Genomic DNA, 16,673 nt, shown 5'->3' on the forward strand with positions numbered 1-16,673 from the left:
GGGAGGAATACTAATTTAGTGTTAGTCTGCTGTTAAGTTCACAATCCATGTAACGTGTACTACTTACTAGCTCTCATGAGATAACATGTCTCTGGTGTTCATAAAAACAGCAACAGGTGTCTGTTCTATCATTTTGGATCATGCGTGAATATCTACATCAATTTTACCCACATTATCTGCATACATGTTGATGGTATTAGAATCTAGAAATCTATCTATCTCTGTCTTGAATTTACTCAGTGATTGATCTTCCACAACTTTTTGCAGCAGATAATTCTAAACATTAACTAACCACCAAGAGAAGAAAATGGCTGCCACATTTCATGATTATGCATCTATCACTCTACCTCTCCTGCAGTACTTTTTCATGGCTTCATCCAGTCTTCAGTCATTGTCATCATCTTTTTGTCTTTGTTCAAACATCATTTCATGGTATTTCTTGCTCTTCTCTAATGTTCTTTCATCAAGCAACTACCACCTTGGGACAGTGATCCATCATTCTTTGTTGGCTCCCCTCCTCTTCCCATTGATGGTCCTACTCTCTGTTTAATCCAACTTTTGAAGATTACCAATTGTTTCTCAATTTTGCCTGACCCCAGTGATACTTCAGTTCTATTGGAGAAGGTCAGCTGGATACTTTCTGACATATTCTTGTCCTTCGGTTTCTGTGCTGTAAATGGCTGTTGTGACAATATGTTTGTGGTTTATTCAACTTCACCTGAACCTTGCCTAACACAAGGGGGTGGTCAGATACAACAGCATCACTTCAACAAATCAGATGCCTTGTGCCAAGCTACTGCTTGGGCTGCTGATGATATGGTATCATAGTGGTCCTTTGGTCTTTAGCATACTGAGCTCTGAAATCAGTAACACAAACAAATAGACACCACTAGTGAAAATATGTATAAATTAGTTGCAAAACTATTTACAAAGAAACAAGAAATGAAAGATTTACAAATTTACCATTCTGGTGGCTCAGTGGTTAGCATTGCTACCTCACAGTGCCAGAGACCTGAGTTTGATTCCAGCATTGGGTAACTGTCTGTGTAGAGTCTGCAAATTCTCCTCATGTTTGATGAGTTTCCACCGGGTGCTATAGTTTCCTTCCACAATCTAAAGATGTTCAGGTTAGGTGGATCGACAATGTGAAATTGTACTGACGAGGGATGGGCAAACTAGTTGAATTAGATTAGATTAGATTAGATTACTTTACAGTGTGGAAACAGGCCCTTCGGCCCAACAAGTCCACACCGACCCGTCGAAGCGCAAACCACCCATACCCCTACATTTACCCCTTACCTAACACTACGGACAATTTAGCATGGCCAATTCACCTAACCTGCACATCTTTGGACTGTGGGAGGAAACCGGAGCACCCGGAGGAAACCCACGCAGACACGGGAGAATGTGCAAATTCCACACAGTCAGTCGCCTGAGGCGGGAATTGAACCCGGGTCTCTGGCGCTGTGAGGTAGCAGTGCTAACCTGTGTGCCACCGTGCCGCCCACAAATTAACATGGTAAATGTGTGGTTACAGGAATAGAGTGGGTCTTCAGAGGGTCAGTACAGGTTGATGGGCAGAATGGCCTCTTTCCACACTGTAGGCACATTAAGAATCGGTAGAACTTATAGGTTGTTTCACAATCCTTCTTGGAGTTGGTGATTGTGTACCATTCCTGAGATCTAGACTTTGCACTTGTTTTGACATGTATGTCTGTTGCTCTCCCGTGTGCTGTTAGAGTGATGCTAATTTCATACAGCTTCAATATCTGAGCATATCTTCATGTGTATTTAAATCAAAATTGGGATGCTATACAGTTCTCTGAGTTGGTTTCTCTTTCTCTTCAATCTTTCTCCATTAGATACAATGACTTCATAGGATCCAGGTTCTCTGCACACTTTGGATACTTTTGCAGATTATCTTGGTATAATGTTTGACTTTGATCTTCTGTCCTCCAAGCAGTTCTACATGTTGGTCAAAAACCACCTTCATTCTTCCTTTTATTTTAGAAGTTTGTCCTGTATTTCTGAGAGCTTGGATAGTCATGGCTTGGTAGAGTTGTCCTATTTCACCTTCCAACTGTGATTTCTGCTGATGACAGCAAGCACATATCCAGACTGTAAGTCTTAGATGCAGCATAACAATACAAAAATCCAGTTTTATTGTCCTGCACTTCATGATCAGTGATGTAAATGTGAAAAGTATTGGCTCAATGTGACTTTTGGATCTAAGGTAATAAGGCAGACGCTGTCATATAGTTTATGTCCCATATGGCACACATGCATGAGAATTCCTAGAAGCATGGCATTCCAACCGGAACTCTATCAACAAGCATATAGAGTTAGACCCTATCAACTACCCCCAAAAGAACAGGCAATAACAATGCCCTGGGAAATGACATTACCACAGGAAATGACATCACCAACCCAAAGAAACACAAACATATAAATAGAAAGCAGGAATTATCAACAGCGCTTTGCCTGGAGGCCCACTGAAGATGTTACCTAGTAGGGTGACGAAACATCTGGAAATGAATTTTCCAGCTCAGAGAGCAAACCTACATTCAAAGGTCCGAGTATATTTTGGCACATTGTAAGATATGCCCTCTTCAGATGTATTCAGACTGAATGCTCCATCACTGTGTCTGCCAAGAATGCACAAAGTCTTCTTCAATTATTTGGCAATTATAAACTTAGACAAATAGTTGCTGAATAGAGAAAATTGTCATGATATATATTAAGTAAGTCTGTGGCAACTTTGGACTAAGGGACTGGTGGAATTTTGTTAGGGTGTAAAGGTTTTCTGTATTCCAGTGCTTAATGACTCAGGCAAACTTTGCACATCATTACTGCTTTCTTATTGTTACTATTGCTCTCTGGCCTATATACAATATCGCTTGTAGGCACCTTGTTAGTTTTCATCCCACATGTTACAGAATCACAGAAATGTTATTTTGCAGAAGAAGGCCATTTGGCTCATCATATCTACACCACTCTCTGAGCATTTTGGCTTTGTGCTAATCTCCTGCCTTTTCCCTGTGACCATGCACATTATTTCTATTTGTTCCCAATGGACCACCATTGGAACAGCCAGCAACATAGAGTCATAGAGATGTACAGCATGGAAACAGATCCTTCGGTCCAACCCGTCCATGCCGACCAGATATCCCAACCCAATCTAGTCCCCCTGCCAGCACCCAGCCCATATCCCACCAAACCCTTCCTATTCATATACACATCCAAATGCCTCTTAAATGTTGCAATTATACCAGCATCCACCACATCCTCTATCAGCTCATTCCATACACATACCACCCTTTGCGTGAAACCATTCCCCCTTAGGTCTCTTTTATATCTTTCCCCTCTCACCCTAAACCTATGCCCTCTAGTTCTAAACTCCCCGACCCCAGGGATAAGACTTTGTCTATTTTCCCTATCCATGCCCCTCATAATTTTGTAAACCTCTTTGTTCAGCAACACTCCCAAGGACCTTACCATTAAGTGTACAAGCCCTGCTAAGGTTTGCTTTCCCAAAATGCACCACCTCGCATTTGTCTGAATTAAACTCAATCTGCTACTTCTTTGCCCATTGACCAATCTGGTCAAGATCCTGTTGTAATCTGAGGTAACCCTTTTCACTGTCCACTACACCTCCAATTTTGGTGTCATCTGCAAACTTACTTACTGTACCTCTTATGCTCGCATCCAAATCATTTATGTAAATGACAAAAATAGAGGACCCAGCACCAATCCTTGTGGCACTCCACTGGTCACACATTAATTCCTGGAGTGAGACTCAAACACAGAGCTCCTGTTTCAGAGACCCTCGGTGCCCTCAGTACAGGACGAGAAAACACTGGTCCAAATATTCCAATGGTGAGAGTTGTTGGACCAGCATAGACTGGAGGTACACATTGGGACTATGTAAAATCATCGATCCAGCTGACTCTGCGGGAATCTTTGGAAATCTGACTATTCTAATGGACCACTCTCCTACATCTGGAATCCTTTGGAAAAAGTCTGAGAATCTAGAAAGTTATGAATCACTTAAGCTCAATAATTACACAGGAAATGTTAGAGAATAATAAAAAAACTCTCACTCCTGGGTGATTACTGTCATAAAATCATAGAGGTTTGCAACAGAGAAAAGGGCCCCTCAGCCCACTGGGTCTGTGCCAGTCAGAAACAACCACCTAACTGTTCTATTTTCATTTTCCAGCATTTGGCCCATAGCTTTGTATGTCTTGGCATTGCAAGTGTACATTTAAATACTGCTTCAATGCTGTGAGGATTGCTGCCTTTACCACCTCACTACAGGGAGTTCCATGTTCCCACCACCCTCTGAGTAAAACAAAAAAATTCCTCCCACACCTCACCTTAAATCTATGCCCCCTGGTCAATGCTTTCTCCACTCAGGGGAAAGGTTTCTTCCTGCCTTCACCCCTCATAATTTTATACATAATTTTTATCTCAATCATGCTCCCCCACCTCCCCTGCTCAGCTCCAAGGAAAATAATCCCAATCTGTCCGATCTCTCTTCTTAATTGAAACTCTCTAGCCCAGGCCATATTCTGGTAAACCGCATCGGCACCCTCCCCAGTGCAGTTACATCCCTGCTAAAATGTGGAGTCCAAAAGAGCACAAAATACTGCAGCTGTGTGAAAGTGAGGACTGCAGATGCTGGAGATTAGAGTCGACAGTGTGGTGCTGGAAAGGCACAGCAGGTCAGGCAGCATCTGAGGAGCAGGAGAATTGACATTTCGGGCAAAGCCTTTCATCAGGAACATCCCAAAACATCAATTCTCCTGCTCCCCGGATGCTGCCTGATCTGCTGTGCTTTTCCAGCGCCACACTCTGGACCCCAATACTCCAGCTATGGCCTAACCAACATTTTATATGGTTTCAGCTTAACCTCCCTGCTCTTAAACTCCGCCTGTATTAAAAACAAACCTTGACTCACTACTCACTCCCCAGCTACCCCTCTCCACACCAGTGTGAGCCAACGTGCCCCTCCCAATCCCTGGTTGGACCTGATAAGCCTCATCTCCCAACCCAACCTAAAGCTGACACAGCACCCACCCACTTACTGGCTCAACATGACTTTGCTGCAACTGACAACCTATTCCTTTCTCCCACTTATAGCCTACCCCCTCATTCATCTCTTAGATTTCTCACACTTGCTATCGAAGTGTTTTGGGACCTTTAATTCCTGAATTAAGTCAATGAGCATTGTATTTAAGAAAATGTCTCAGCCTGTCACACTCCTTCTGCACAGGGTGAATTTCTCCCTAATTATAGTTGTTGTGGGTACGTGCCAATCTCTTATGATTATTTTCAATAAATATATCGAGACAGGCCCAATTTGGAATCACTGACGGACAAGAGGGTAATTTTAAAGAGAATTTCCATCAGTGAAACAGAAAGTAGTTAGAGTATCTGGGCCATTACAATGAAAGAGACAGCAGCAAAGATCGTATACAGTACTTCATCAGTTGCACTAGCTCACCAACAGTCAGAATGGTATCGCTGTAGGAACTATGTACACAGGAATGTTAATTATCCGTAACTGTCACCTTCCCGATGGTTATGTGTGAAGACCATTTGAACTGTTTAATTTCAAGCTTGCTGGATATCAACCTACCCTCTTCCCATTAGATCAGCTATTTGCTTCTTCAGCTTGTACTTTCAAATAAACCTGCTGGACTGTAACCTGGTGTCCACCCCAGTCCAACACCGGCATTTACACATCATGCTTCTTAAATAACTAAGGTGCCCTTGCTGTCATTGTCCTTCTTTATATGTTTCAGAGAATGATCTCCTTTGTGGATACAAAAAAGACATTCCTGACACCAATTATAACCTTTCTTCTCACAACCCTGTCGCTTCCTACCCATTACCATGCTGTACATAGAAATAGTCGAGAGTGTGGTGCTGGAAAAACACAGCAGGTCAGACAGGATCAGGAATCAGATTTATGCTTGAAACGTCAATTCTCCTGCTCCTCGGATACTGCCTGACCGGCTGTGCTTTTCCAGCACCACATTCTCGACTCTGATCTACAGCATCTGCAGTCCTCACTTTCTCCTCCATGTACATGGAAATATTCTGGGGGTTTTCTCGCAAAATAAGTGCCATCCATATCTTCAGAAAGTCCCCTTCTTGAGGTTCAGAAACCACAGTTTTTGCGTTCTTTTTGGAACCGGAAATATTAAACAGCCGCTGCCACCTATCTTAACTGCTCATTCTTCATTTGTGAAGTATGATCAAGGCAGTGCTGGGAAGAAGCAACCAGCAAAGGGATCTTCTAATATAACAATGTTCAGAGCTCTACAAAGTCATCTAATGTTTGAAGTGCTTTGACTCAGGACAGTGTTATAAGGTGAAATACAAATGCATCTACTGTTATAATGATCTGTCATTGGAGATCAGCCATGTTGTCTACATCACATTGCTGCTTGTGGGAAAGTACTGTGAATAAATTGGCTTCCCTGCTTGCTACATGACATCAGTGATTCACTTCAAAAGGATGTCATTGACTGGAAAACACTTTGAGAGGTCATGAAAGGCCCTACATAAATACAATTTATTCAATTTCTGCACTGCCTTGTGTCTGATTGTATGGCGTACTGCAATGTAAATCCTAGGACTGATTTGGGAACAGAACCAGTGAGCTTAGGAGAGATTCATCGGTTGCATGATTTGTCCTCAGCAAAAGGTTGAAAAAATCAGACAGGCAGGATTTAGATTTCACTCAGACTGAACTTGTTAAACACAAAAAATATATTGAACAAATTTTACCATCTTAAAAAGTAACAGCTAAGTACAAATAAAGCTATTTGGTCACCTCCAATTAATATAGAGAAAACAATTCTGAGCACATTTGGCCTATGGGGATTGGGGCTGAAACTCATTTTGTGTACAACAGAGATCAGTGCAGTTTAGATGCCGTCTTTCTTTTATTGATCCTTATGCAGTCAATACTGGAGGTGGTCTGGATTCAGCACATTGGAGTTGCTAGTAAAGCTCCATATGTCCAACACTCCCACTCTGACCAGATGGGCCAATGGGCTGAGAGGTGGCAGATGGAGTTTATTCAGATAAATGCAAGGTGCTGCATTTTGGGAAAGCAAATCTTAGCAGGACTTATACACTTAATGGTAAGGTCCTAGGGAGTGTTGCTGAACAAAGAGAATTTGGAGTGCAGGTTCATAGCTCCTTCAAAGTGGAGTCGCAGGTAGATAGGATAGTGAAGAAGGCGTTTGGTATGCTTTCCTTTATGATCAGAATATTGAGTACAGGAGGTCATGTTGCGGCTGTACAGGACATTGGTTAGGCCACTGTTGGAATATTGTGTGCAATTGTGGTCTCCTTCCTATCGGAAAGATGTTGTGAAACTTGAAAGGGTTCAGAAAAGATCTACAAGGATGTTGCCAGGGTTGGAGGATTTGAGCTATAGGGAGAGGCTGACCAGGCTGGGGCTGTTTTCCCTGAAGCATCGGAGGCTGAGGGCAACTTTATAGAGGTTTACAAAATTATGAAGGGCATGGATAGGGTAAATAGACAATGTCTTTTCCCTGGGGTTGGGGAGTCCAGAACTAGAGGGCATACGTTTAGGGTGAGAGGGGAAAGATATAAAAGAGACCTACGGGGCAACATTTTCACGTAGATGGTGGTACATGTATGGAATGAACTGCCAGAGGATGTGGTGGTGGCTGGTACAATTGCAGCATTTAAGAGGCATTTGGATGGGTATATGAATAGAAAAGGTTTGGAGGAATATGAGCCGGGTGCTGGTAGATGGGATTAGATTAGGTTGGGATATCTGGTCGGCATGGACGGGTTGGACCGAAGGGTCTGTTTCCATGCTGTACATCTCTATGACTCTATGGCTCCTCTCGCCATTGAAACATAATACAGCTTAATAATTGCTTGGGAGACTGTAAATGGAACTTGCTTTGCTGTACCTGCCCTGAGAGAATTTGATATTATAGGGTTGAGGGGATTTTAATTTTATTTTTGGAATGGAGCAAATCTGATTTTGAAGAACACAAACTGCACTCATAATACAGAACTTGAGTAAAATCTTGATGATAATGTGCACAGACAGAAGTAACAAAACTGGTCAGAATCTGAATGCAGCAGATGTAGGAGCATTTTTTTGATAAAGACAAATTTAATTTGAACAGAAATGCTGGTAAATGGTCTTTCCCTGCCAATTACAGTGTCAGGGACCATCTAGGATGAGATACAAGACAAAAACAGGGAAATGAATCCACAAAGCTAATGTTAAGTGACCAAATGAATGAATGTAAAGAAATCATCTAGAACCATTTTATTAAAGTATACAATACAACTTTCAGCTACAAAACCATCATTCAGAGTCACATCTGGTCTCCAAATGATATATTTCTCTTATTCAATTTCAGATTCAGTAACCGAACGGTGCGGTTTATAGATTGTGAAATATTAGTGCAGCTTGTTTCCATTCTCCGATGCAAGTCTTTGTTCTCCACACTGAGACTCCAATGGATTGATCTGGAAAGATTTTCTGGCTCTGACAGTAGTGAGGTGTCCCCAGCCATTAAGTACCTTGCATTTCTGTTCTTGAAAGGGAGGGGAGCGTGGATAGGAGGAGGTGGGGTGGGGAGAGCTGCAACAGGGTCGAAGACTTCAGTGTTTGTGCTTTGACCCAAACTGTTTTGTGTTGACTTCAAGGCTCGAGCGATAAAAGGAAAGGTTAGACAGGACACACTTTCTGAAGCTCAACAACAGAGAAGTCATCGTTGGACAGTTTCTTTCTGTTTCTGCATGAACTATAAGGCTTGCGGTGCTTCCTCGAGGCTTGATGAGTTTTGTTGAAATTTATTACTGTGTATTTAATGATTGAATTTAACGTATGAAAAAAAAAGCAAATCTTCCACTCGCCTCCTTGGATTGCTCATTTTCTCCTTCTGTGTAGTGTCCGGATTATTTTAAAAAAGGCTATCATGCCAATTATACAAGAAGGGACACAATCCGGTCGATGACCTTTTACATCTCTGCACCAACTGCCTATTAGTTGGTATCAGAGGAAGTCAAACATCCCATATTTCTTCGCTGTGTGACAAGGAAAGAAGCACACAAGAGGTTTAAGAAATTAGGTCAAAAGAACATAAGATGGGATACGATTACAGTTTCATTTTGGTTTTCACAACACACTCTCAATAGATGCAGTATTTTGTTTTCTAAAAAAAAGTAAGAAAACTTACAATGGGAAAGGTATTAAAAGAGGCAGACAGACAGGCTTTTGTCTGCACACACACAGTCCAGTTTTGTGAGACGATCAGGGAGGGAGGGAGCAGGATGGTGGTGCGAGAGAAGCAAATCAAATGGTTTTTGTTTATAAATCTTGCAGATTAGTGCTGAATAAATACAGTCCTGTTCACACTTCAAATGTGCTACTCCATCACAAACAGGGCCTCAGTCCAGTTTTTTTTTTAGTCGTTCTGTTTTAGTAACAAGACAGAATAGTTGATGCTTTCTTTACAAAAAAAATTAAAAACAGTCACATGACATCCACAAAGAACTCACTGGGGTTTCCCATCGCCATTCTGAAGGACTGTCTACTCGCCGTGAGCTCTGGGGGCACTGAAGCCAGGTCACGCACTGGAGGTGCACCTGGGGGCGCCATCACAGACTGTGGAGGCATCATCATGAGAGGTGGGGTGTAAAGGGGTGGCAAACCAGGAGCCCCGTAGGACTGGTGCGTGTGATGGCTACGGACGCTGGCGGCCATGGAGTGGTGGCTCCGGTGGCTGAGGTTGCTATGGTGACTGTGCTCGCTGGCAGGGACCGAACGCTCGCTGACTGCCCGCTCTCGCCGGATGCCGCTCCTTGTGGTGTGATCTGACTCACTGCCGCTGCCCCCTGACTTGGCCTCCCCTGCTTTGGGCTCCTTCTCTTTTCCTCCTCTCCTTTCACTCCCGCTGCGATTAGATCCACTGCTTCGACTTCCTGCAATAAGGAACCAAAACAAAGAAGCATTAGCACAAAAGCGGAGGTCAAAGAGAAACGAAGTGACTGCAAAAGTAAAGGAAAAGAAATTTCATTCATACAGCATAATGTAATAGCCCAGGATGTCCGAATATATTCATAGAATTGTACAGTACTTGGCCCATCAAGTTTACTGTGACAAAGCTGCTCTAAATTTACACCTGTCCCACTTTCCAGCACTTGGTCTATAGCTTTCAATGTTATTTGCCATTTCATTTGCTCAGCCAAGTACTTGCTAAAGGCTGTGAGGTTTCCTGCCTCAACTAATCTCCCTGGAAGTACATTCCAGGTTCTCATCACCCTCTGGATGAAAACATTTTCCCTCAAATCACCTCTAAACCTCCTGTCTTTCAGCTTAAAATTATACCCCATGATTACTGACCCTTCAACTAAGACTATTCAAGCCCTTCGAACCTTTCCATCATTCGATATCTGCTGATCTGACGTTCCTCAAGTCCACTTTCCTGTCTTTTTCCCATAACCCTCGATTCCCCTATTGCTCAGGAAGCTATTTAGCCTTAGATATACACCATGATTCTGTCCCCACAGCTCTCTGAAGTAAAAAGTTTCAAAGACTCACAACCCTCAGTAAATAAATTTCCCTTCATTTCCATCTTAAATTAATGCCCCTTTATTCTGAGACTATTCCCTCTGGTCCTTGACTCTCCCATGCAAGGAAAACATTCTCTCAGCATTTACCCTGATGAGCCCCTTTCAAATCCTGTACGTTTCAATGCGATCATCTCCCATTGTTCTGAACTCCAATGAGTAAAGACCCAACTTGTTTGGCCTTTTCTTGTAAGACAATCCCTCCATACCAAGGATCATTCTCAAAATTGCCTCCAATGCAATAATATCTTTCTAAAATTATGGGGAGCAAAACTGCTCACAGTACTCCAAGTGTGGTTCCACCAGCACCTTGTACAGTTACAGTAAGACTTCCCTACTCTTCTACTTCAACCTCCTTGAAATAAGGATGAACATTCCGTTAGCCTCCCTGATCACCTGCTACACCTGTGTTTTGTGCACAAGCCTCCCCAAGTCTTTTTGTATTACAGCTTTCTGCAGTAAGAGGAACAGCTGCTTTCTATCCACCCTCTCCAGACTAGCGCTATATCCAGGTATGCCTCTTATAGTATTAAATGGTCTTGAAATATCAGAACCCGGAGAAACACAGAAGGAGATTTGCACACAGCAAGATCCCAGAAACAGCAAAGCGATAAAAGTACGAACAATGTTTTTGAGACTTGATGGGGATTGGATGTGAGAGAATCGGAACCAAGAATAGGTGTGTTCAAGAATGTCAAGCTTGGTAAGGTCTGGGGAGGAGTTATGTGAAACAGTGGGTGCTGACAGTGGAGTTCGGAGTGGAATACAGATGGTCAAGAAAATAATGCATGAGTTAGGACCAGGAGTAAGCCATTCAGCCCCTCAAGCTTGCTCCACCATTTGATTTGGCTGATCCATTTGTGACATCAAGCACAAACTCTTTGACTTCTCCCGTAATACTTGTTTATCAATAATCTAATTCAGCCTTGAATGCGTTCAATGATCCACTTCTACTGCTCTCTGTGAAAAGATTTTCAGAGTAATGACCCTCAGAGAAAAAAAAACTTCTCATTTCAGTCACAAATGAGAAACCTCTCATATTTAATCTGCGGCCCTGAATTTTTCTCAAGAATAAACCTCAACATCTACCCTCTCAATCTCCTCAGGATCTTACATAAGACCATAGATGGAGGAGGAGAAATTAAGCCATTCAGTCCATTGAGATGACTCCCCATTCAATGACATCATGGCTGATCTGATAACCTCCAGCTTTGCCTTTTTCCTGTAACCATTAGATTAGATTACTTACAGTGTGGAAACAGGCCCTTCGGCCCAACAAGTCCACACCGACCCGCCGAAGCACAACCTACCCAGACCCATTCCACTACATTTACCCCTTCACCTAATGGGATTCACCTAATTTTACTGATTAAAAATCTGTCCATCTCAGCGTTTAATGGCCCAGCTTTGACAATTCTGTGGTAAAGAATTCCAAAGATTCACCAGCCTCTGAGAAGATAAGTTCCTATTCATTCATGTGGTCAACCCATTACTCTGAGCTTCTGCCCTCGAGTCCTAGTCTCTTCCACAAGGGGAAACAATCTCTCAGCATTCACCCTGTTGATCTCCCTCAGAATCACATATGTTTTATAGGGTGTGCTCTCAGTCTTCCAAACTCCAAAGAATACAATCCAATATACTCAATCTTTTCTCATAAGAGAATCCCTCTATACCTCGTGAATCTTCTCTGAGCTGCCTCCAATGCCAGTAAGTTTTTCCTTAGATAAGGGAGCCAAAACTATTCACAGCATTCCAGCTGTTGTCTGAATAGTAGCTTGTACAGTTTTAGCAAAACTAACCTATTTTTAAACTCCATTCCCTTTGGAATAAATGCCAACATTCTATTTGCCTTCCCTATTACCGATTGGACTTCTTGGCTAGCTTTCTGTGATTCATGCAGAAGGACTCGCAAATCCCTCTGCTGCAGCTTTCTGCAGTCTTTCCCATTTAAATTATAATCATCTCTACCATGCTTCATCCCAAAAGAGTGCATGACCTCACATTTTTTGACATTATATTCCATCTGCCAGGTTCTTAACACCTGTCTATCTCCCTCTGTAGGCTCTGACTCATCCTCATCACTTAACATCCCATCTATTTTTGAGTCATCTACAAACTTGGATGTAGCACATTCAGTTCCGTCAATCAAATCATTAATCTATTCTAAATAATTGTAACCCCAGCACTGATCCCTTTGGCACACCATTGGTTAAAGGTTTCCATCCTGAAAATGTCACTTACTCTTGACTCTCTGTCTTCAGTCAGCTAATCCTCTATCCATGCTAGTATATTACCCACAAGACCTTGGACTTTTATCTTAAGTAGCCTTATGTGTGGTACATTATTGAATGCCTTTTGGTAATCCAAATATATTACATCTACTGACTCCCCTTTATCTGTTTGATACCTCCTCAAAGAACTAGAACTACAACAAATACAGTCGGCATGATTTCCTGAAGTCCTGCTGACTGTCTAATTATATTATGTTTCTATATGTTTTACTATTACATCTTTCCTAATAGACATTAATATTTTCCCAATGACATATGTTAAGCTAGCTAGCCTACATTTACCAGTCCTTGTAATGTTACTGGAGTTCATTTTTCTTGGGGAAACATGCAAAGACACAAAGCTTGTACTCCTTGCTTACAGAATTAGGAAAACTCAGTGTCCTGGAAACACAATGAGGTCATTCCTTTCATCATGCCTGTGTCAGTCATATCTCTTTTTGAAAAACCTAGCCAATTCATTGACTTACCCTCGCTTATTACCTATAGTTCTGCACATTCCTTTATGTTTACTGTATTCAGTTCCCTTTTGATATTTATTATTGAACCTGCTTCCAAAATCCTTTCAGGATGTACAATCAGTTTCATTTAGTCTCTTAAACCTGTTCTGTCATTCAGCGAAGTCATGGCTGACCTGACGACATTACGAAATAATTCTCATCTTCCTCTGTTTCTTTTACCAATTGCCTTAAACGTTGTATTACATTAAAGTTGCTATCTAAATACAAGTTGAGTTCTACTGAGAAAAGGCACATTTTGCCAAAGATTTTCAACTTCCACTTATCAGGACAATTCATAAGAGTACCAATAAAAAGAAAAAAATCTGCATTTATATTCAACGAGAGGTGAGCAAAGCATTGAATACGTGAGACATTGCTGTGAATTATGTACAAACTAATAATGTTTGACAATTAACAACCAACTTTGTTTAAATATCAAATTCTAAACAAGACTGAATCCGATTGGTTAGGGTATTGCCTTGTGAAATGAATCAGTGAACGGCTGTCAGCTATTTTGTTCAGTTGAAAACAATGCCTGGCCTTGCATGTACTATATATGTCTGTAGATAGAAAGAATATATATATAGAATGCACCTCTTTCAATTTAACAAGATTAGTGACAGCCATTCACTGATTAATTTATCAGGACAATGCTCTGACTAATCAGATTTAACTTGCCCAATTTAAAATGTAAATTTTAATTGACACACTCTCCATGGCAATGTCTCTGCCAGGGATTCTCGTGCAGTGTAATTGATTGACATTCTTGTGAATTGTCCTGACTAGTGCAAGATGAAAAGCTTCAACAAATATGTATTGTTTCAGCAAGTTCTGCATTAAAAAAAAGACAATTTAAATACAACTTATTATTGTTTATTTGTTTCATTCGCTTAACAACTCTGCATCATTCGAAATGTTTTCTTCCTATTCACCCGAGCAAACCTTTCAGGGTTTTGAACACCTCTTTAAATCAGTTTAATGAACCTTCTTTGAACTGCTTCGAATGCAATTATATTGTCTAGTGCTGAGCAAAGAAACTCCAGCTTCTCCAATCTCTCTCTGCAACTGAAGCCCCTCACAGAGACATAGAGATGTACAGCACAGAAACAGACACTTTGGTCCAACTCGTCCATGCTGACCAGATATCCTAAATTAATCTAGTGCCATTTGCCAGCATCTGGTCCATATCCTTCTAAACCCTTTTATTCATATATTTATCCAGATGCCTTTTAATTGGAGGTAATTGTACCAGCCTCCACTACTGCCTCTGGCAGCTCACTCCATACATGCACCACTCTCGAAATGAAAAAGTTGCCCCGTAGGTCTCTTTTATATCTTTCCCTCCTCAACCCAAACCTATGTCCTCCAGCTCTGGACTCCCCAACCCAGAAAAAAGACCTTGTCTATTTACCCTATCCATGCCCTCCATTAATTTAAAGAAGCTCTAGAAGGCCCCCACACTTCAGCCTCTGATGTTCAAGATAAAATAGTCCCAGCCTATTCAGGCTCTCCCTATAGCTCAAACCCTGGTAACATCCTTGTAAATCTTTTCTGAACCATTTCAAGTTTCACAACATCCTTCCGATAGGAAGGAGACCAGAATTGCACACAATATCCCAACAGTGGCCAAACCAATGTCCTGTACAGCCGCAACATGATCTCCCAACTCCTGTACTCAATGCTCTGATGAATAAAGGAAAGCATTCCAAATGCCTTCTTTGCTATCCTATCTACTTGAGACTCCACTTTCCCGTGGGCGGCATGGTGGCACAGTGGTTAGCACTGCTGCCTCATAGCGCCAGAGACCTGGGTTCAGTTCCCACCTCAGGCGACTGACTGTGTGGAGTTTGCACATTCTCCCCGTGTCTGCTTGGGTTTCCTCCGGGTGCTCCGGTTTCCTCCTACAGTCCAAAGATGTGCAGGTCAAGTGAATTGGCCATGCTAAATTGCCCGTAGTGTTAGGTAAGGGGTAGATGTAGAGGTATGGGTGGGTGGCACTTCGGCGGGGCGGTGTGGACTTGTTGGGCCGAAGGGCCTGTTTCCACACTGTAAGTAATCTAATCTAATCTAAAGGAACTATGAACCTGCACTCCGAGGTCTCTTTGTCAAGCAACACTCCCCAGGACCTTACCATCACCAATACCATTTTTGGAAATCTCAGCTGCAACCTCTAAAAGGCATTGTTGGCATCCTTCCTAAAGTGTGGTGCCCAGAAATGGACCCAATGGTTCAGGTTGAGGGTATAAGCACTGTTTTATACAAGTTTAACCTGCTTGCTTTTGTACTTTATAATCTGTTTAAAATGTCAACTGTATCAAATTATTGGAGAGTTTTTCCTTTACATTGTTGATTTCAAATCTCCCTTAACCTTTCTCTGACCTACTCTTCAGTTCCGCTTGTCCCTTCCCCCTATTTAACAGCATAAAAACTATCTAGGTGAAAGTGAGGACTGCAGATGCTAGAGATTACAGTCGAGAGTATGGTACTGGAAAAGCACAACTGGTCAGGCAGCATCCGAGGAGCAGGAGAGTCTCTTCAGTTCTGCAAAATGATCCGATCACACTTGAAACGTAAACTCTGTTTCCCTCTCCGACTGATGCTGCCAGACCTCCTGAACTTCTTCAGCACTTTGTTTTTATTTCATACAATGTGCTCAATTATCTAGGAGTCAATACTCAGCAAATTTATGTGTTCTTTAACTATCCCTGTTCAAGATGTTAATAGATGATAACACGACTTCTGTGAGAGTAAGGGCTGAATTTCTGCTTTAATTGTTTTATATTGACAAAATGTTATACACTAACTCAGTATTTGCTGCAGAGTGGCACCTTGCAAATCAACATGTCTCTATCAGTTGCCTTCTGACCTCTTTCTCCCTCTTTACAATGTTCATTAAACTTAGAGTCATAGAGATGTATAGCATGGACACAGACCCTTCGGTCCAACTCGTCCATGCTGACCAGATATCCCAACTCAATCTAGTCCCACTTGCCAGCACCCGGCCCATATCCCTCCAAACCCTTCCTATTCATATACCTATCCAAATGCCTCTTAAATGTTGCAATTGTACCAGCCTCCACCACTTCCTCCGGCAGCTCATTCCATACACGCACCACCCTCTGTGTGAAAAAGTTGCCGCTTTTATATCTTTCCCCTCTCATCCTAAACCTATGCCCTCTAGTTCTGAACTCCCTGACCCCAGGAAAAAGACTTTGCCTATTTACCCTATCCATGCCCCTCATAA

The 16,673-nt window shown here is 42.0% G+C and overlaps 1 protein-coding gene across 2 annotated transcripts in view; it reads right to left on the reverse strand.

Moving 5' to 3' along the window:
• Window positions 1-8,317: 8,317 nt before the first annotated feature.
• LOC122556138 (segment polarity protein dishevelled homolog DVL-3) overlaps window positions 8,318-16,673 on the reverse strand; it is a 147,959-nt gene continuing 139,603 nt past the window's right edge. For both annotated transcript variants that reach the window (XM_043702621.2, XM_043702622.2), the window contains one exon: window positions 8,318-9,993. In XM_043702621.2, coding sequence (XP_043558556.2) covers window positions 9,545-9,993 — 449 coding nt within the window. In that variant the 3' untranslated portion in view covers window positions 8,318-9,544. The remainder of the gene's footprint in view (window positions 9,994-16,673) is intronic.

Source organism: Chiloscyllium plagiosum, unplaced genomic scaffold (assembly GCF_037043375.1).
Source record: "Chiloscyllium plagiosum isolate Xiang-an unplaced genomic scaffold, Cpla_swu_hap1 HiC_scaffold_13, whole genome shotgun sequence".
In the NCBI taxonomy this organism is placed as follows: Eukaryota; Metazoa; Chordata; class Chondrichthyes; order Orectolobiformes; family Hemiscylliidae; genus Chiloscyllium; species Chiloscyllium plagiosum.